We start from the raw sequence: 19,676 nt of genomic DNA on the forward strand, positions 1-19,676 counted from the left end.
CACCGGGAACGGTGCTACCCGTGCCGACCCTAAGCCGGTGGCTCCTCACGAGTCCCCGAGCTGGCGGGGGGACCCCAGTCCCGGCGAGCTCACACGAGCCCGCGGGCAGCCCCGGAGCCGCCCGGCTCCGCGCCCCGCCCCGCGCGCTGTCCGCCAATGGCGCGGCGCGGCGGGGGCGTGTCCGGGCGCGGCGGGGGCGTGTCCGGGCGCGGCGGGGCGGGGCCAAGCGCGGCGGTGCCGCAGCGCCGCTGCGGGCGGGGCGCCGGTGCCGCCATGTCGGAGCCGGGGGCCGCGGGCCCTAGCCCGGCCGCCATCCAGGTGTCCAGGTACGGCCCCACCGCGCTCGGGGAGCCGGACAGGGCTGGGCAGGGAGGCGAGCGTGCTGGGGGCCGCGGGCGGGTGCCGGTCTGCGATGGAGATGCTGCCCGCCCGCCCTGCTGCCGGCAGCGGCGGCGCCACCCGCTTTAGTCATGCTGTCAGTGACACTGACCGCGGGCAGAGCGCAGCAGCGCCGCGCCCGTGCTCCGTGCTGCGGGGGCTGGCAGCAGGCAGCGCTGCCGCGGCTCTCCCGGGCGCGGCTCTCCCGGGCGCGGTTCTCCCGCCAGTGTCCCCGCGGCTCTCGGGCGCGGTCGCGCTGAAGCAGCCGCTCCTGTCCGTGCCAGCGCGCAGCCGCTGCTCCGGTGCCCCCCGGGCGTTATTCGCCGTTGGCAGGAAGCGCGGTTGCTGCCGGGAAGCCGCGTGGAGCAGCGGCACGGGCCCGGCTCGGTGTGCGCCGCACCGGGGCCGGCGGGGTGGGGCTCTGGTGAGACGCGGGGTGCCCCGGCAGAGGCGCCCTGCTTCCTTCCGCTCACAGCGGTTTCCACCGCCGCTCACAGGAAGCCGCGTGCGAGCAGCGATGTCCCGGCAGCTCAGCCGGTGGGCGATATGCTGCCTCCGGGCAGCCGCACCGGGGCTGGGCTGGGGGCGCGGCAGACGTTGTGAGCTCTCATGTGCCTCCTTCGGCAGGATTATGCGCCCAGATGATGCCAACATCGCGGGCAATGTCCACGGGGGAACCATCCTGAAGATGATCGAGGAGGCAGGAGCCATCATCAGCACCCGCCACTGCAATTCCCAGGCCGGGGTGAGTAGGTGCCGGTGTGTCTGCCAGCCTCTGGCACGGTGACCTTCCACTCCCTGCCGTGTCTCACTGGGAGTGTTTCCTCCTGCATGCAAATCTGGCTGCAGCCAGGTCCCAGTAGCTGGAAGCATTCTGCTGAAATTGTGGTTTACCATGAGAAACATTATTACTCATTACTGCTGTTAATGTTTTAACTCCTGAGCAAGGCAAGTTGGGGCAACTCTAGTGGCGCTTACAGATGGGGAAGGAAGCACGGCCAGTGGCTGATAAAGGTGGCGGTTGCAGTATCCGAGCCGCACATGGCATGGCAGATTTGGCTGGTGTCAGGGAGCTGCCAGCTGTGGTCCCGTGGCGTGGCTGTGATCACTCTCTTGGCTGTCTCACCGTCCCCAGGAGCCCTGTGTGGCTGCGCTAGCACGGGTGGAGCGGACGGACTTCCTGTCGCCGGTGTGCATCGGCGAGGTGGCCAACGTCAGTGCCGAGATCACTTACACCTCCCGGCACTCTGTGGAGGTTCAGGTCAACGTCATGTCTGAGAACATTTTAACAGGTGGGTGGCTGCTGGTGGCTGTGTTCCAGAACACCAGGAATAACAGTGAGCTTGCAGAGGTGACCCCATCCTCTGCTCCATCACATTCGGCAGAGAGGAGATCTGGCATGTTTGTTGACAGAGCTGCGAGTGGAGGGAGGGCTGGTGCTGGGGAGGGAGGCCAAGCAGGCTCCCTGGGATTTATGGCTCCATTGTAGTGAAAAACAGCAAAATCTGTTCGTAGCTCTTCCTGCCTGATTTGCTGCCTGTGGCTGCCTTTGGCCTGAAAAGTCCCTTTTCCTGCTGTTGCTGTGACAACCAGTTCCGCTTGCTGGGACATCTTCCCAAAAGCACATTGTCACATCCGCTAAGAGCTAAAGCCTGGTAGGAGCCAGCAGGGCAAGGGGCCACCAATGCCAGTGGCATTGCCAGTGTGTGCCCAACCCCATACTGGTGGCAGGTACAGCACTGCTGGCCTTGGCACCATCACCTGCTGCCCCCTTCTCCTCCAGGGGCAAAGAAGGTGACGAACAAGGCGACGCTGTGGTATGTGCCACTGTCCCTGAAGAACGTGAATAAGGTCGTTGAGGTTCCCCCCATCCAGGTAGGACAGCTCACTTGGGTTCCCCCAAACTGGAATTTGCCCTCCCTGTGGAATGGCACTAACCTGGCCCTGTTGGCACTCCCAGCTGTGCCAGTGGCTGTGCCAATCCCCTTCTTACCAGCCTTCTATTCCAGTATGCCAGAAAGGAGCAGGAGGATGAGGGGAAGAAGCGTTATGAGGAGCAAAAGCTGGATCGGCTGGAAACGAAGCAGAGAAATGGTGACGTGATCTTACCTGTCATCAACCCAGGTAACACGGGCAGTGTGTACCCAGTGCAAATTGCCCAGCAGTACTGGGAGACCAAACTGGTCCCCTGGGCATCCCCAGGGCCCTATAGGTGCACGTGTGCATTCTGAAACACCACAGCAGGGATGGGGATGGGATTTTGGAGCGGCAGTGTGTGAGTGGAGGGGAAGCTGAGTGGATACCTGTGGTACCCTGAAGGGGCTGGTGCATGAGATCCCCTCTCCAAAACCCTGTTCCTGTATCCTTGTGTGCTTGTGTGCACTAGAGCTGATTTTGTTCCACAAAGGGTAAATGCAAGTGCTGGGCAAGGGTGACCTGTAGGCCTGGCTGTGGTCTTCAGGCAGAGGTGGAGAGGAGAGGAGAGGAGAGGTGGCACATGAGGAATGTTGGGGAAGGTGATGGGGGATGAAAGTTGCTCAAATGCTTTTTTCTCCTCTGTCCTCCCTGCTCACAGACAGGCAGACAAAAGGTAAGGTTCAGCGGGCACTGCTCCATGGGTGGTCACCCTGAGTGGGACTGGGCTGCTTTTCCTTTCTTTGAGCTTCTTTAACATCTCTCATCAATCCTTCTGAGAGAGGATTTCCTCTGCTGGGAGTTTGAGGGTGTGACTTCTGTCACCTGGAGGGTGTGGTGGGACAGAGGTCACCGGGATGTGCCAGGGCTGGGGGCATGGGTGTGAAAGTCTTCCCATCAAGGGGAACACAGGGGCTCTATGCAGCAGGGTCTGGGAGGTTCAGCTGAGAGGGGAAGCAGACAGCAGTGTGACCTAGTTCACTCCTGTTTGCTTTCATACTCTTTGAAAGCTTGAAAAGAAAGAAATGAGCTGAGCTAGAATAAAGTGGATGGGTGGAGATTAGAGGGAGGCAGCAGCCCGTCAGGTGATGAACAGTCTATGCTCTTGGAACTTCTCCAGCCTGGTTTAACCACTGATTTCAACATAGTTCAGCTTTGCACGAGCCAGCCCCATGTTTTCTTCCTTTGGACAACTTAAGACAGGGGTGTATGGTGCCAGCTGAGTAACTCTCACCTTGCTTTGCTCTCTAACCAGAGCCACACACCGTTGGCTACAGCCAGTCCAGCCTGATCCACCTGGTGGGCCCGTCAGACTGCACACTGCTGGGCTTTGTGCATGGAGGTGAGTGAACACTGCCTGTACAGCACCTGGCTTCAGCTCCAGGTGCCTTTTCCCTGGAGCAAAGTGTGGTTGGAGAGTGACTGTTTTTGGTGGGCTCTGCCTCTGGAGGCGTATTGACTGTCAAGGTCAGAGTTGCTTTAGCTGAGACAAAAGCTTCATCTTTTTCTGTGCCCCAAAAACTCATGTACTTGAACTGTAAATCCTACAGTTTTGTCATCGCCTGTGAGATTGCAAATCCTGGAGTACAAGCATGCAGCGTGTGACTGCTGTTATCTGAAGTAATTTCCTCTTGGCTGGCAGCGCCCATCACCTGCAGGGCTGGCACGTGTGGTGCAAGCCCTGGGAGAGGTGTGTTTGCTGAGAGCTGGGACAACACATACTAATCCTTAAACAAACAAAACAAACATGGTCAGAGCTGTTTCCTGTTTGTGGGGCTGATCTCACCTTGTAAGGGTGAAGTTTGCTCAGAGAAATTTGGGAGACAGAGCTGACCTTAATCACAGGTCTGTGAGGATATTGCCCTGGTATTGAGAGGAGCCTTTGTACTGGATTTTCCTGAAATTGGGACTTAGTCTCCAGTCCAACTCCCCAGCATAGGTTTGGCCATGCTAAGCCCTTACTGACCTTTGTGTGGTTTCCCTGAAATCCTACTGACCTCCCTGAGACAGGACCCTCTGCCTGCCCTCACAGGTGTCACCATGAAGCTCATGGATGAGGTTGCTGGGATTGTGGCTGCCCGCCACTGCAAGACCAACATTGTCACTGCCTCGGTGGATGCCATCAACTTCCATGAGAAGATCAAAAAAGGTACCAAGGGTGGTGGCAGGCACTGTGATGTGCTGTGTTGCCACACCCTGGCTCCCTTGGATATGCTTTCAGGACATGCTGGCAGAGAAAATTAGACCCTGTTTGATTAATCCTGTGCTCTGCTTAATATACAGCTTAAGCATAAAACATGCAGGACTTGACTAGCCCCTCTCTGTTTCACAGGCTGTGTCATCACTGTCTCAGGACGTATGACATTCACAAGCAATAAGTCCATGGAAATAGAGGTTTTTGTGGATGCTGACCCGTTTGTGGACGAGCCCCGGGAGCGGTACCGGGCCGTCAGCGCCTTCTTCACCTACGTGTCCCTGAGCAAGGAGGGGAAGCCCCTGCCTGTCCCACAGCTGCTGGTAAGAGCTTTTGTCTCTGGATTGGACCCAGCAGGGCCATCACATCCCCTGCTCCTCCTGCGGCAGAGCCCAGCCCAAGAAATCCTCTTCCCTTGAGTTACTCAGCAGAAAAATATGAGCACGAACGAGACATCCCAGGACAGGCTTCAGGGGGTTTATTTTTGTTTTATTTGTTTTTGTTTTGGGATTGTGATTTGTTTTGGTTTTTGGGTTTGTTTGTTTGTTTTGAATTTGGTTTGTGTTGTTTTGGTTTTGTTTGGTTTTGTTTGTTATTTCTTTAGAAAAGTGCTAGTGTGGAGGTTAGGGATTTTTTCCTTTCTCATTGTTGAGAACAGGCTGCAGGCACGCCCTGCACCGGGGGACCCTGAGTGGCAACGGAGGCCCCCCCATCCCTAATTGCTGCTCCCCATGGTGTCCCCATTCCAGCCTCCTGCCTGTATCATCTCCCCTAATCCTGGCAGGGCTTTGCTGACACGGTGCTCCCAACTGGGGGCGTTGCTTAATATTTGATGTGGCACAGGTCTCCTGCTTAATGCAGGGCATGCTGGCTGTCATGTGCATGTTTGACAGAGAGCAGCACTTCTAGAAGTGTGAGGGGAGGCGTGTTTCCCTCCCACACGCTCTTGCAGCACACTGACACCGCAGCTTTGCACTCTTTCTGTGACCTTAGACGGAGACAGAGGACGAGAAGCGTCGCTTCGAGGAAGGGAAGGGCAGGTACCTGCAGACCAAAGCCAAGAGGCAGGCGCAGATGCAGCAGCAGGCTGCCCAGCAGTGACCTGTGTGGCACCAGTGCCCACCAAGCATACAGGTTGGCATACAGGTTGTTCCCGTTCGTTTTTTGTGTCCGGCCCGCGCCAGCCCCGCGCCTCCGCCCGCCCCAGCCTGCTGCCGGCTCCACCGCTTTGCTGCTGCTGCTGGGCTCAGCACCGCACACCTCGTGCTTCAGGTGGCTCTGAAAGCCCCCAGGAGTCTTCCCAGGCACTCACCATCTGCCTCCAGAGCCGTTGTTGCTGTTTGATCCTGTTGGTGACGTTCCTGCCTGTGTCAGAGCCAGGCTGGGGGTGTGTGGTGGCTCGAGGGGTGCGTGAGGCCGCGAGTCTTTGTGCTGCTGTGTTCGACTCGCTGGTTTGTCCTACCATGCACACCAAAGCTTTCGTACGTGCCGTGCCGCGCCGGGGCCGCACTGAATGTCTGTGACATCTCTAGGTAGTTCTCTGTGCACATCTAAGTTATTTAAGGAATCCTGTGGCATAAATAAAATCTGTTTCATTGACTGGAATGAAAGGCTGACACTTTTATTTCAAAACAATTGTGCTTTTCCTCCCTCCCCCAGATCCGCCCGCGCTCCCTAAGTGGCGCCAGGCGCTCCCGGCGTTGTTTTTGAGGAAGTCTGGTTGTTTTAATGGGACTCTCAGATGAATTCCTGCTGGAATGGGTTCCCGGTTTGGGATGTTAAACAATAAACTACCTGATAGGAGGTTCTAGTGAGGTGGGGTCTGGCCTTTTCTGCAGTGTCAGGACAGGGGGTAACAGCTATAGGCTGACAGAGTGGAAATTCAGAACAGGGATCAGCAAATGTCCCTGTTCGGGTGCTCAGGCAGCAGGAAGGGATGGAGTCACCGTGCCTGGAGGTGTTCAGCAGCATCTGCACCTGCCGCTGGGTGATGGGCTTGGGGACTACAGTGGCAGTGCCGGGCGGGCGGTGGGACAGGATGATGGAAAAGGTCTCCAACCCCGACCGAGCCCAAACCAGCTCCGTGAGCGAACCCAAACCGGCTCCGTGAGCGAACCCAAACCGGCTCCGTCAGCGGACCCGAACCGGCCCCGGCAGCCGCGGACCCAGCCGGTCCCACAGCACCGGCACCAACTCTCGCGAGAGCGGCTCCTCCGCAGCTGCCGCGGCTGCGCGGGGCGGAGCTCTCGCGAGAGCGGTGGGGCCGTTTCCCGGGCGACGCGGGCGGGGCGGGGCCGCCATGATGGCGGCGGCGGTGGCGCGGAGGGGGCGGCTGGGCCGGGAGGGCCGCGCCAGCCTCTGCTCCTTCCTGCTCGGCGCCTCGGTGGCGGCGCTGCCGCTGCTGCTCGGCTCGTCCCCCTCCCTGCTGGCCGCTCCCGGCCTGCGCGGCCGCCTGGCTCTCGCCCTGCACGTGGCGGGCGTGAACGCGGCGCTGCTGCTCATCTACCCGCGGCCGCTCTACAAGGTACGGGGGTGGCCCCGGCGGGCGGCGGCTGTGGAGGGTGCCGGTGCCGGGGTGCGCCGGTAGGGATACCCCGGGCCCGGGGAGCGGCGGCGACAGCGCGTTCTCCCCTCCCTGTGCTTGCAGATCGCCGTCCGGGCCTGTTTCTTGGGCTTCGCCTTCGGCTGCGGGCTGCTGTTGAGCGCCGGCCGCTCCGCCTGGCGCCACTTCGGATGGTAAGGGCCGGGCCGGGCCGGGCGGGCACGGTGCCCCCGGCCCTGCTGAACCTGCCCTCCCTCCCGCCGCAGGTATATGTGCTCCCTGTCCCTCTTTCACTACTCGGAGTATCTGGTGACAGCCATCAACAACCCGCGCAGCCTCTCGCTGGACTCCTTCCTACTCAACCACAGCTTCGAGTACAACCTGGCTGCCCTGTCCTCATGGGTGGAGTTCACGCTGGAGAAGCTCTTCTTCCCAGGTCGGCCACCCTGTCCCTGCCTGTCTCTGCCTAGCTGCACGTGGCTTGCCTGGGGTCCATCTGCCTGGTAGCAAAGTGCAGGTGACCCTCAGCTTGCTGCCCCGTGACTGCCCTGCAGCAGCTTTGCCAGAGTCATAATCCCTCAGTGCTCAAAGCCTCTTGGGCTGGATCTTGGGAGTGCAGGGGAGGAGCCCCCCCTCATTCTGAGTGCCAGGCCAGGGGATCTTCAGCCCTTTCCTGCCTTGGTGGTGCATGAATTATGTGTCAGGTACATCTAGGCGTTGCCTTATGACAGGAATAAAATCAAGTAATCAAATCTCTTGCTGGTTGCCCAGTCTGGGGCAAACTGGCTGTGCTCATCTTTTTATCCTTGAGAGAGGGAAACTGTTCCCCTTTGTTTTGTAGCAGCCTGAGCATGTCCTTGGCTGTGCTTTGTGTTGGCTTTGCTCAATCTCTCCAGCTGGCCCTCATGGACTAATCCATGCTAACACCAAGCAGGGGCTGTTGGTTTTATCTGTTTGGTGCAGGATGGCAGTGCATGGCTGTTGCTGTCACACATTTTGCTTTGAGATGGGGGGCAAAGCCCACTCACTGAGCAGCCTCCTGCACCCCTGGAGACCTGTGCAAACCAATTGTGCCCCTCCCTGTCCACGCAGAGCTGAAGCAGATCACCTGGCTGAGCACCGTGGGGCTGCTGATGGTGATCTTCGGAGACTGCCTGAGGAAGGCAGCCATGCTCACAGCAGGCTCCAACTTCAACCACATCGTTCAGAACGAGAAATCTGACACCCACACTTTGGTGACAAGCGGGGTGTACGGGTGGTTCCGGCACCCCTCCTACGTGGGATGGTTTTACTGGAGTATTGGAACACAGGTACTGTATCCAGAGTGCTCAGATCCTTTCCTGTCATGCCCCCTGTCTTTGCTGCCCATGCTGTGGTGAGGTGCAGACTGGGCCTGGATTCTGCTGCCTCCCACTGGCACACAGGAAATCTGGAATCCCTGAGCTCTCTGCCCCGTGGGATCTTTGGGAAGATCTTGTTCCCTTAATTTTCTCTGTGCAGTAAGGAGAGGTGGTGGAGCTGGGGTTTTGACTCACAACCCCCTTGGAAGCTTGAGGTGTGATTTGCTGCTTGTTTAAAGCTGGTATGCAGAGTTTTCTGTATCCCTGTGGTCAGAATGCCTTCTGTGAGTGGTCAGACTCAACCTGGCTCCTGCCAAACACCAGTCCTGTGCTTGAGGGCAAGGAAAGTCCCTGACTAGAGGTTGAGCTGTGGCCAAGCCTTAGCTCAGTGCTGCTGTAGCTGTGTGCTCTTGTGGCTGGCTGGGTGCTGGCATTGGCTTGTGTTTCCCTGGAGAGAGTCCATAAGGGTGGCACACGGAGCTTTTGAGAGCTGGGGCAGTGAAGCCAGCGCTGCCTTCGTCATTCTGGGGAGAAACCAGTGCTTGTGAAGTTTCACAATGTGTTTTGTGGTATTTTCTTTTTCTGTGTCAGTGTTACTGGAGGGGGATGAGCTGTGTTCTCGAGGGGGTGCTCACCAGCAGGCTCTGTTCCAGGTGTTGCTCTGCAATCCCATCTGCGTGGTGGGCTACGCGCTGGCGTCCTGGCGCTTCTTCAGGGAGCGGATCGAGGAGGAGGAGATCACACTCATCCACTTCTTTGGAGAAGAGTACCTGGACTACAAAAGGAAGGTGCCATCGGGTCTCCCTTTTATTAAAGGAGTCAAATTGGACCTGTAACATGGGCACAAACCAGGCTGGCTGAGCAGACGCCCAGCTCCTGCTGCGCCCAGTGCCCGTGTGGCACCGGCATTGGGAGGTGCCTGTTGGTATTTCCTGGCCACTCAAGAGGAGCTGGTGGAGGGCTGCAGCTTTGGTCTGGGTCACTCACAGATCAGAAGCTCGTTCCTGCTCCTTGAGATCAGTCCTTCGTTGCACATTCAGGGATCTTCCAGATAACTTAGCCTGTAGCGACCCTAAAGAGAATGAATCCTGCCTGCAGCAGCTGAATTGTCTTGGAACGCCTCTGGAACTGATTCTACCAGGAAACAGCACTGCCCTCCTGGCCCTGGGCGGGGAAGGTTCTAGGCAGCAGATTGTTCCTGTTGCATAATTCGATTTTAAAGCTTTCTGACCTCGTGAGCCCGGTGACACGACTTTAATCTGCTCGGGCCCAACTCCCTGAGCTGGCACTGGGGCGGCCGAGGGAGCAGCCTCCAGCTCTGCCCTCAAAGTGCCAGTGTGCAGCATGGCACCACTTACTTCTCTCTAGGCCTTGAGGTCTGCAGGGAGGGTTCTGCTGCTCCCCTCGTGCCGCTGGATCTGAGCACCTCTGGGCCCTCTCCTCGTCCCTTGGATGCTGCTGTGGGTGCAGTGTCACTGCTCCAGCCGCTGCCTCCTGCTGCCACCTCTGTTCCTTCTTCCTGCTTCCGAATCACGCTGCTTCCTATCCTGCCAGGCTGCCTCTGTCTTGCAGAGATCCCAGGATTTTGGGTTGTGAAAGAGCCACAGCTGCCAGGCTTGCTAAGGGCTGTAGTCCCTGAGGTCCTCCCCTGCTCTTTTGGGCAAAAGCTGTGATGTTAGGGCAAGTAGGAGATGCTTCTAAGGAAATCTCCAACCAGGAGAAGAGTTGGGCTAGCTAATGCTCTTTTATAGTAACCATTTGGAAATGGTTCCCATTGAGCTGTGTGGTATAACTTTGTTGTTATATACCAAAGAGGTTCACTGTTTTCTTGAGTTCTACATTATTCTTCCTTGCTGGAATGGAAATGAGTTGCTTGTCAGTTCATGCTTGGAGCTTGTGGTGTTCCATGGGGAAGGTGCTGTGGTATGGCTCAGGAAGGGGCACTCGGTGAGAATAGCTTGGGTTTGGGTTTAGGTTTTCTTTTTTTATATTAAAAAAAAAAAAAAAAAAAAAAAGAGAAAACATCGTGGGCTTCTGTCTGGTTATTTGAAGGTCTTTTGAGGTGCTGGTGGCATCATGGAAACTGGAATGCTTTATAATTCCTGGTGGGTTCTCAGAACACACCAGCACTGTGTTGAGGCACGATTGTGACTCAGTGACTTGTGGGGCTGTGCAGCCACAGGGATGAGGCTGACCCTGACCCTCTGTTTCTCCTTGCTGAACTGATGCAGAGTCCATCCTCCACTGTGTTTGCTTGATCACAGAGCATCTGTTGATGCCCTTGCTGCTGACTTGACCTTTGCTGAGTGGGGTTTTGGCTTGGGTGAAAAGAACAAGGGTGAAAACTCACCAGTTGGAGAGTGCTGTTCTGTGCTGGGCACTCAGAGGCTCCCACTTGGGCTGTTCTTGTCTCAGGGGAGCACTGATTGCAGCCAGTGGTGCCTCGAGCAGGTTAATCTAAGCAATTTTTTGTAGGTAGTAATGTTCCTGCTGTGCCCTTGATCAAAGGAACTTTGGAACAAGTAATTGTCACTTGGGTTTGATGTGCTGTTTGACAACAGAAACAAAGCCTCATTCCCAGATTGTTCTTCAAAGTAAATGAACCTTGATCCTAATGTCACAAGTGCTGGTTCCAGCTGTGCAGGCTCTGTTCAAGCAGGATGTGTTGGCACCGAAAGAAAGGGATAAACTCCACCCTGAGCAAAACTTTCAGTGGCTCTTGAAGCTTTGGAGACCAACAGCTTCTCTTAACCTTTTATTTTCCCAAATCCTGTGACCAGAAGCTCTGTGAGGAGACAGCAGCTTACCGGGTGAGGGGAAGGCATGTGAAATTTTGGGGAAAAGCTGGAGTAAACTGTGAAACCCTGCCCTCTGTGCCACAGTGATTGGTGAGTTCTTAGTTCCCACATGTGCAGGGAACCTCTAGAGCAGCTGTTCCTGGCACCTGGCTTGTGTTGGTGTGTGGCTGCCCAGCACTTCACAGGATGCTCCATCACCTGGCCATGTACCCCTGCCCTCCACCAGGAGTTATTTTTCCCCATAATTTGCCAATGTTGTGGTTTTAGGAGCAGCTGGACACCCTGAGCCAGCAGATCCCTTTGTCAGCACTGCAGAACCACGCAGACATGGACAACTGCACCCTTTTATTTCACTCTGACACACGCAAGGAAGAGCACAAGGAGAGTTTTTCAGGAGCAAGTCCACCTGAGGCCTTTGTATGTGCTGCAGACACGGCTGCCCGGGCTGTTTCCTGCCCTGACTTGTGGCACTGGGCAAGAGGAGCTGGTCACTCACCAGGGCATGGTTGTGCCCAGTGCTCTGCCATGTGCCCAGCACTGGGCTTATGGTGCTGGCTCTTTTGGAGTAGCAGTCTCTGCTCCACTCTTCTGCTGGCCCCTGCAGCAGTCTTTGTTTGTTGGGGAGGGGTCTCCAGGGGTGTCCTTCACCCCGGGGGTGAGTGAAGCCCCCTTGTTGCTGCCAGGTGAGGCATCCCTGGGGAAGGGAAGACACCTTGACAGGGTCACTGTCTCGGATAGGGCATGGGAGGTGCTTGCTGTCACCTACCTTGGCGCCACTTCATTGTTGTCACAGATCTTGAGCAGCATCTGGGCCTGTTCTTCTCTGGGCTCCTGGGGCTCCTGCAGCCTGTGGCAGGATGGGTGTGAGCCATGAGCTGGGTCCCCCCTGGCCCTGAATGTCCCTGCACCCCTCACCTGGGCTCCAGGCGCTCCTTCACTTTGGCGATGGAGCGCACGTAGGGCGCGATCTGCTTGGTGATGGTGCTCAGGCAGCTGTTCTCCTGCCTCAGCTGCAGCAGGTCATGGAGCTGGGCTGGGGGCAGAGGAGAGGGCTGGGACACGGCCACCCCCCCAGGGAGGGCACAGGGGGCACGGGGAGGGAGCGTGGGGTCAGCAGTACCTTCATAGATCTCCTGCTCATTTGCTACCCGCTGATAGGTCTCCTCCCAAACCTGGAAGGAAGAGAGGGAGCTGGGCAGAATGCCTTGGTGTGGCACAGAGGGGCCCTGCTCTGCCCGGCCGTGCCAGCTGTACCTCCTCAAAGACGCTGCGCATCATCTCCACGGCGGAGTAGTGAGCTGCGATCTGCACGTCCATCTGCAGCGACTTCTGCAGGATCTCACTCATGATCTCCGACTTGATGAGCGAGTGGTGCTTGGTGAGGTCACGGTGCAGCTCCTGCACCTGGTCCTTCAGGCCCTGGATCTCCGTCTGCAGCATCTGCAGGAGCCAGGGGGCACAGCCATGTAAGCAGCACCAACCTGGCCCTCAATCCTGTCCTGTCCCATCCTGCTCCCAGCCATGTCCCTACCCAGCCCACAGTCCTGTCCTGTCCCATCCTGCTCCCAGCCATGTCCCTACCCAGCCCACAGTCCTGTCCTGTCCCATCCTGCTCCCAGCCATGTCCCTACCCGGTAGGTGTTCTCGTAGTTGCGGCAGTGCTCAGCAAAGGGGGTCTCACGCCCCTCAGCCAGCAACACCTTGGTGCTGATGTACCGGTGCATCGTTGGCTTCTTCACCATGGGGCCCGTGGACATTTTGTCACTGCTGGGGGGGCAGCTGGGCACCATGAGGGTCTTGGAGCATTGGCCACCGGGGAGCCTGCAGGGAGAGGTGACAGTGACGTGCTGCAGGTGTGCAGCAGTGGGGGTGAGGTGCAAGGGACCATGCTGCCAGCTCAGTCCCACCACCCCTTACCTCCAGTGGGACACACCAGTCCCACACGTCCCTTCCCTCACCCAGGCACAGAGGTTCAGTCAGAGGTACCTTATGCTGTCCCAAAAATCACATTTCTGTGGGCTGCTCTCTGTATTCCTGCAGTTTTGGAGCCAGCTGTGGCAGTGAGAAGCCAGGAGCTGAGCTTGGCACCCTCCAGTTTCTAAAGGGTGGGATACAGCTCGCTCTCTCACCGCTGGTATCTCCTGGCCCCTTGGCAGGCACTACTGCCCCTGTGTTTCCCCCCATCCCGTGGTCTCCCCATGCTAACCACCACCACCACCGGTCCTACCGTGCAGCGCCGTGCTCCCCCTGCCCGTGCTGGGGCCAGCAGCCCCCAGGAGCTCAGCCACCCTGCAGTGCCAAGCCTGCCTGGGGGCGAGGAGCGGTCCCCATGGGGCGGCAGCGCCCGTTTGTCCTCTCTGGCTGGGAGGGCCTGGCAGGGCCGGTGCTGCCGTGACATCAACAGGCCTAAATATATCCCTGGTGAAGAATGGCCGAGCACTTCTCTGAAATTCTGATAAAAATAGTGGCGGGCAAAGAGGCTGCGGCACCACGGGCATGTGGGCGAGCAGGAGCTGGCCCAGGTGGAGCACCCATGGAGAGGGGCAGAGCCCTGCAGGGAGCATGGCAGGGGCTGGGCTGGGGAGCAGAGTGAGGTTTAACCAGGCCCTCAGCTGCCAGCCCCGCTGCTGCCCACCCCTGTGCCACCCACCCCACTTCCCAGAAGTGTCACTTGAAGCCTGTTGTTCATCAGTGCAGCTGTGCCTGTGCTGTCCTGGTACCCCTGCTGAGGTGACAGGCTCAAGGGCAGCAGCAGGGGCAAGGTTGGCATGGTGAGATGCTGAAGGGACTGCGCAGTGTGGCACGTGGCAGGGGACACAGCAGCACATGTGCCTTGGGTGCAATCCTAGCACCTCACATGTTGGTGCCAGTGATGCCAGGTCCGATGCCACCAGCGCTGCCCACCACGGAGCGGCGGGGGCTGAGCATCAGGAGGGGCTCCAGGCAGCGGGCAAACTCTGCCCGGTACTCGCTGTTGATCTGGGGGGAAGAGAGGAGAGCACAGCTGGGCTGGGGCAGGGCTGGCAGCTGGCACTGCCCCCTGGCACTGCAGCAGGGCTCTCTCTACCTTGCTGGTCTGGGCCGGCCGCAGGCGGTGAGGCAGCTTGACAATCCTCTGCAGCCTCTCCATCAGTTGCTGAAAGGCAGCAATGAAGCAAGGTGTGCTCAGAACCTTGCCCGTGAACTCAGCAGTGCCACCCTGACCACCCCTGCAGTGCTGGTGACACTCACATAGCCCAGGTCCAGGAATTCAGCTTTGTTGGCAGAGCTCAGGAAGGCCGAGCAGGTCACCAGGTGGACCTGTGTGTGTGGAAGGGGTCTGTCACTGCCTGGCTTTGGTGTCAGGATGTCCCTGCCTGCTGTGAGGCCCTACCTGCAGAGTGGGCAGCAGGGAGGCAAGGTGGGCGAGCTGCTCCTTGAATGCCTTCTCCTTTTCCTCGTGCTGGCTGTAGCAGAGCAGGGCATAGCACAGCCTTTGCAAGATCTGAGGGAGCCATCCAGCCCCAGGCACCCCAAACCACCTTAGGAAGGGGGAACCACCCTCGGACAGGGCTCAGCCCCTGCTCCCTCACCTCTGCACAGCTTTCAGGAGCGTCTTTTTCCTCTCGGAGAGCTGCTCCTGCAATGGCACAGCCACCCTGTGTCCTGCAGCCACCCCAGTCCCTTCCCACTGCCCTGGCTGTGTCCTGCAGGCACAGGGCTCGGTGTGCAGGTGACAACTCACACCTGCATGCGGCTGAAGAGGGAGTTGATGGCCGCCTCCTCCTCGCTGGCACTGTTCCGAACCTCCTCGATCATGGCCTTGAGCAGGACGATGGCCTCACGCGTGGAGGTCTGCAGCTCCTTCACAGCCTGCCCGGGGTGGGAGGGGGGCTGCAGTGCAGGGGACAGCACTGTACCCCCTTGCCACCCCCATGCCCCCCGGCCCTGCCCACCATCACTGCCTGGTCCAGGCGCTGGCAGCCCTGCATGTACGCGGTCTCGATGTCGATGCAGTGTGCCCGACTCTCCCTGCAGGCACAGACATCAGGGAAAGCACAGGATGGGGCACGCAGCAAGCCTGGGGGTGGGAATACTCACCCCTGCATGTCCCTGAAGCAGTTGATGCAGAGCATGGACTTCTTCTCGGTGGAGAACATGATGTAGGGCTCCTCGTGCAGTGCTGCAGGGGACAGGAGCGTGGCATTGCCTGGCATGGCTCAGTGCAGCATAGGATGGCACGGGGCAGCCTGGCACGGCACTCACGGCACTTCTTGTGGATGTCTTTGGTGCGCTTGGAGAGGGAGACGATCTCGTGGCGGGCGAACATCCTGGCACGGTGTGTCTCCTCACGGCATGGGGCACAGAGGGGCTGCCCACAGGTGTTGCAGAAGTACATGGTGTCCAGCTCCTGTGTGAAGGGACACAGCTGGTGGCAGGCATGGCCCTGCCAGGGGTCCCCTACCCACGCTGCCAGTGCAGCCCGCTGCCCTCACCGCCTTGGTGCAGCAGCGGTCGCAGTTGGCACACTGCACGTCCTCCTCGCTGTCGGCCGAGCTGTCCACCAGGAACTGCAGCAGCCGGTCCACGGGGGGCAGCCCCGTGCCTCCCCTCACCACCGAGGGGTGCCTGCATGGGGACAAGCATGGGGACAGCTCTGGGGACGCAGGGAGCAGGGCTGTGCCCCAATCCTGGCCGACCCTTACCCGCAGAGGGGGCAGCGCAGGCGGCCGTCGCTGGCACGGCCTCGCAGGCAGCTGGCACAGAAGTTGTGGTAGCAGTCGAGCAGGCAGGGGTGCTGGTAGGGCTCGTGGCAGAGCAGGCACACCAGCGGGTGGCAGTTGGCCTTCTCCAGCTCCGAGCAGCTGCCCAGTGGGGAGAAAATGCCACCTGCCATCTGTGGGGTTGAGAGCAAAGTCTGTGCCCAGAGACCCCGTGTGGCACCGGTTTGTGAGAGCACTGTGGCTGCCACAGAAAGGACAAAGCCTGTGAGCTGCTGACTATTTTTAGGTTATGAGCTGCATGGCACGAGGCTGCCCACAGCACACCCCTTCCCCTGGTATCACAGGCTGGGGGCTGCAGTGCTGGGTAGGATGGTCCCCACAGCAAAGTGTCCCCATGGTGTGTGTCCCCTAAAGCAGGAGCATCCCCTGGGATGGGCTGTCCCCTCCAAAGGAGCATCCCCTGCAGCACAGCATCCCCCAGGACAGGGGTGGGGGTTCCTCCAGGACAGGGTGTCCCCCCGGAGGAAGCATTCCCTAGAATGGGGCGTCCCGTGCCCAGGGGTGTGCCCTAGGGTGCCAGCCTGGCAGTGAAGGCAGCCAGTGCCCCACATCCCGTTCTGGGCACAGGTGTGTCCCGGCCAGGTGAAGGCTTTACCTCTCCCTGTGTGTGAGGCGGGGGATCCGAGCCGAGCTGTGCTGCTGCTCCCCGTGTGCCGGCAGGAATGAGCGCGGTGCCGAGGCGGCAGGGCCCGCCCGTGACGCGGGGCCCCCTGGCACTGCCGCTCGGCACGGCCCAAAAATAGCCCCGTGCGCTGCTCGGGGCCCTGCGGCGGGGACGGACACGGCTCTGCAGAGCCACCCGGGCTGCGGGGACACAGGCACCTGCATGGTCTGCTGACAGCCCGCAGGAGGTGCGGGGGGCACCCGGTACATAGTGAGGAGCCCCGAGGTGTCACCCGGTGCATAGTGAGGAGCCCCGGGGTGTGAGGGATCGCTCCATGCGCTGTGAGGCTCCCACTGTGCAGGGTAACTCTGTGCAAAGTGAGAAGCTGCAGCCTGCGGGGGTCGCTCCGTGAGGCTCCTGGTGTGCGGGGGTCGCTCCGGTGTGCGGGGGTCGCTCCGTGCCCGGTGCTCACCCCGTGTCCGGTGATGCTCCGGTGCCCGCGCCCCGCACGTGCCGCTCCCCGCGCTCCGCAGGCTCCGCCCCCGTTCCCCGCAGGCCACGCCCCCGCCCAGCCCCGCCCACAGCCCGTCCCCCGCCCTCGCCCCGCCCTTCCAGGCATCACTGTCCGCTCGCAGGTTCCCTGCGCGGCTGCGACCGGAAGCGATCGACGCTATCGGCGGTCTGTTGAGACGGCCGGAGCGCGGTTGTGCGCAGGCGCGCGGGCCGCGCTCCCTTTCTGCCTCGCGCGGAGCCGCCATGGCGCCCGCGGTGAGTGAGCGCGGCACCGGCACCGGCCCCCGCCGCCCCGAGCCTGCCCCCGCCGCCACCGGGACACCCCCCGCCCCGCCCCGAGCCCCCGACACCCCCGCCGCCCGTCCCAGCCCCGCCGCCTGCCCCCGCCCGCTGCTTTCCGCGTGGGGCCCGGCCCGCGCCTTCCCGCGGCCCCACGCGACTCCCGCCGCCCATCCGGGCCGTGAGGGCGGGCAGCGGGCGAGCCCCGTTCCCACCGCGCTGTTCCCGATCCCAATCCAGGCCTGGGCCTTTCCCCTCGCCGCCAGCCCGGGGCTCGGCCCGGCCCCTCCCCGCCGTCCCTCAGGGCGCTCCCTCTCCCTTTCTCTCTCGCTCACCGTCGCTCTCTCTCCCCCTGCAGCAGAAGAAGCCAGCGGCGAAAGGTGGTAAGAAAAAGAAGCAGGTTCTGAAGTTCACGCTGGATTGCACGCACCCCGTCGAGGATGGAATCATGGACGCCGCCAACTTCGTGAGTTCAGGGCCTCCCCGGGAGCCGTGATGGCTCCGCGCCTTCGGGCGCCTTCCCAGGGTGATGCTCCTCTCCCAGCGGCCTCGACCATCCCTGGCCTTCCCTCGGCTCTGCCCTGCTCCCTTAAGGCCATCCCATGGGCAGAGCAACGGGGAGCGCTGAGGCTGGGGATGAGGTTGGCTTTGGGACACCTTGTTGTTAAAGCACATGCATTGTCCCTGTCGATGGGCAGTTTTCCTGTCTATCTCTGCTGGGTAAGTTTGTGTCATGGCAGGGATGTAGCAAGGCCAGGGATGTAGCAAGGCCAGGGATGCTGCAGTTTGGGGTCATGAACCTGTGCCTGTCTGCACTGCACTCCAGCAGGGGCCTTGGCAAGCCTGGGGCTGAGGGGAGCTCAGAGGAACCTGACCCCACTGTCCTGACTGTCCCCTTGGAGGGCAGGAACATCCCCACCACGCCAGGTCGATACGTTCAGGCCTGAGCACCTCACCCAGGTGTGGCTTTGATGGGTTGGATTAGCCTGGCCTGAGCTCTCTGGAGCTATGGCGATACTGGTGTCTGTCCCCAGCCCCAGAGCAGCAGGCACAGCCAGCCCTGGGGGCTCTGTCAGCCCTAGGAGTTGTGGCCCCAGCTCACAGCTGTGTTCTCCTGCAGGAGCAGTTCCTGCAGGAACGGATCAAGGTGAACGGCAAAGCGGGAAACCTGGGCGGGGGCGTGGTGACCATCGAGAGGAGCAAGAGCAAGATAACGGTCACGTCAGAGGTGCCCTTCTCCAAGAGGTGAGCTGGGGCAGGCCAGTCCTGCTGGGCCCTTGGGCATTGTGGCCACAGGTGGCCCTTGGCAGGAGGGGCTGCCAGGGAAGAGATGTCTCAGTGCCGGAGCTGTGCTGGAATTTGTGCTACCTGGCACTCAGTGAGTGGCTGCTCTTCCGAGATCTGTGAGACAGGAATGTGTTCCATATTCCAGCTGGGAAGGCTGCTGGGCTGGGCAGTGAGGGGCCTGCAGCCAGAAGGGGCTGAGGGGACAGTTTAGGGCTATCTGCAGACAAGGTCTCTCAGGTTGCTCATCTTTTGGTCCTCCTTGGGCCGACATCAGCAAAGTGTGGTTGTGCCAAGGTGTGCCACATTGTTCCCCTCGTCCAGTGGTGCTCTGGCCCTCTGCCTGCCTCTCCTGGCTGCCTGTCCTTGGGCTGGCATGGGCACCCTGGGGTTGTGCCATGGCAGAGGTGGCTCAGGAGCCAGCTGGGAAAAGCAGATCTGTGTGGGTGGTGGGCGTGCCTTGCCCCGTGAGTGCCTGCCCTTCTCCCAACGCTGCTGCTCCACGTTGCTGCCACACCTGGCACGTCCCAGCAGCGGGTACCCACCATCCCAGGGGACATTCCCTCTGGGGTGGGTGCAAGGCACTGGGGTCACAGCCTTGTTGGGGCAAGAATGATCTCCCAGGACCTGTGTTATGGCATTGTGGTGCAATTCCCTGGTTGCAGTGTTCCTGGAAGGGGTGTTCCTGGTGTTTCCTGGAAAGGGCTTTGCTAGGAGGTGGCCAGTGGGATGTGTTGGTCCTGCTGGACAAGGGAATAAAGATTTATTAGCCAAAATGGCACCTGGGGGTCTGGCAGGGGACAGAGGGGCACTGCTGTCAGCCATGCCTCTCCCACAGGTACCTCAAGTACCTGACCAAGAAGTACCTGAAGAAGAACAACCTGCGGGACTGGCTGCGCGTGGTGGCCAACAGCAAGGAGAGCTACGAGCTGCGCTACTTCCAGATCAACCAGGATGAGGAGGAGGAGGAAGAAGAGGATTGAGCCCCGCCGCTGCTGACGACCATTTTGTACAGTTTCACTTTTCTGCAATAAACAGCAGCAGAGTTGTTCATAGCCCGTGCTCGG

The 19,676-nt window shown here is 59.9% G+C and overlaps 4 protein-coding genes across 7 annotated transcripts; 3 read left to right on the forward strand and 1 right to left on the reverse strand.

The window, feature by feature from the left end:
- The first annotated feature begins 240 nt into the window (after window positions 1–240).
- On the forward strand, window positions 241–5,619 carry ACOT7 (acyl-CoA thioesterase 7). 4 transcript variants are annotated; one of them, XM_054291916.1, is made up of 10 exons: window positions 241–326; window positions 1,006–1,123; window positions 1,514–1,670; window positions 2,162–2,253; window positions 2,388–2,502; window positions 2,954–2,968; window positions 3,548–3,634; window positions 4,325–4,441; window positions 4,625–4,809; window positions 5,480–5,619. In XM_054291916.1, the coding sequence occupies exons 1-10, from the start codon at window positions 274–276 to the stop codon at window positions 5,585–5,587; spliced, it is 1,047 nt and encodes a 348-aa protein (XP_054147891.1). In that variant the 5' UTR covers window positions 241–273; the 3' UTR covers window positions 5,588–5,619. The 4 variants fall into 4 exon arrangements, with proteins under 4 accessions (XP_054147891.1, XP_054147892.1, XP_054147893.1 ...); XM_054291918.1 differs by lacking the exon at window positions 241–326 and adding an exon at window positions 881–915; XM_054291917.1 differs by lacking the exon at window positions 2,954–2,968.
- A 1,169-nt stretch (window positions 5,620–6,788) lies between these two features.
- Window positions 6,789–10,754, forward strand: ICMT (isoprenylcysteine carboxyl methyltransferase). The gene is made up of 5 exons (XM_054291986.1): window positions 6,789–7,010; window positions 7,134–7,222; window positions 7,295–7,464; window positions 8,121–8,338; window positions 9,022–10,754. The coding sequence occupies exons 1-5, from the start codon at window positions 6,789–6,791 to the stop codon at window positions 9,202–9,204; spliced, it is 882 nt and encodes a 293-aa protein (XP_054147961.1). The 3' UTR covers window positions 9,205–10,754.
- Window positions 10,755–11,444: 690 nt separating this feature from the next.
- Window positions 11,445–16,042, reverse strand: RNF207 (ring finger protein 207). The gene is made up of 17 exons (XM_054291878.1): window positions 15,852–16,042; window positions 15,642–15,774; window positions 15,412–15,556; window positions 15,247–15,328; window positions 15,102–15,177; window positions 14,893–15,018; window positions 14,739–14,785; window positions 14,540–14,612; window positions 14,398–14,466; window positions 14,234–14,302; window positions 14,024–14,145; window positions 12,798–12,987; window positions 12,421–12,606; window positions 12,287–12,338; window positions 12,082–12,199; window positions 11,933–12,013; window positions 11,445–11,860 (listed from the first exon to the last, which is right to left on the reverse strand). Exons 1-17 carry the CDS (start codon window positions 16,040–16,042, stop codon window positions 11,710–11,712), a joined length of 1,911 nt encoding a protein of 636 aa, XP_054147853.1. The 3' UTR covers window positions 11,445–11,709.
- Window positions 16,043–17,213: 1,171 nt separating this feature from the next.
- RPL22 (ribosomal protein L22) lies at window positions 17,214–19,664 on the forward strand. Its single transcript, XM_054291877.1, has 4 exons — window positions 17,214–17,301; window positions 17,684–17,791; window positions 18,446–18,570; window positions 19,448–19,664. Exons 1-4 carry the CDS (start codon window positions 17,290–17,292, stop codon window positions 19,590–19,592), a joined length of 390 nt encoding a protein of 129 aa, XP_054147852.1. The 5' UTR covers window positions 17,214–17,289; the 3' UTR covers window positions 19,593–19,664.
- Window positions 19,665–19,676: the final 12 nt, after the last annotated feature.

The sequence above is a fragment of the Melozone crissalis genome, unplaced genomic scaffold (genome assembly GCF_028551555.1).
Source record: "Melozone crissalis strain CALT ecotype California unplaced genomic scaffold, PUWL_Pcris_2 ptg000107l_1, whole genome shotgun sequence".
NCBI lineage: Eukaryota > Metazoa > Chordata > Aves > Passeriformes > Passerellidae > Melozone > Melozone crissalis.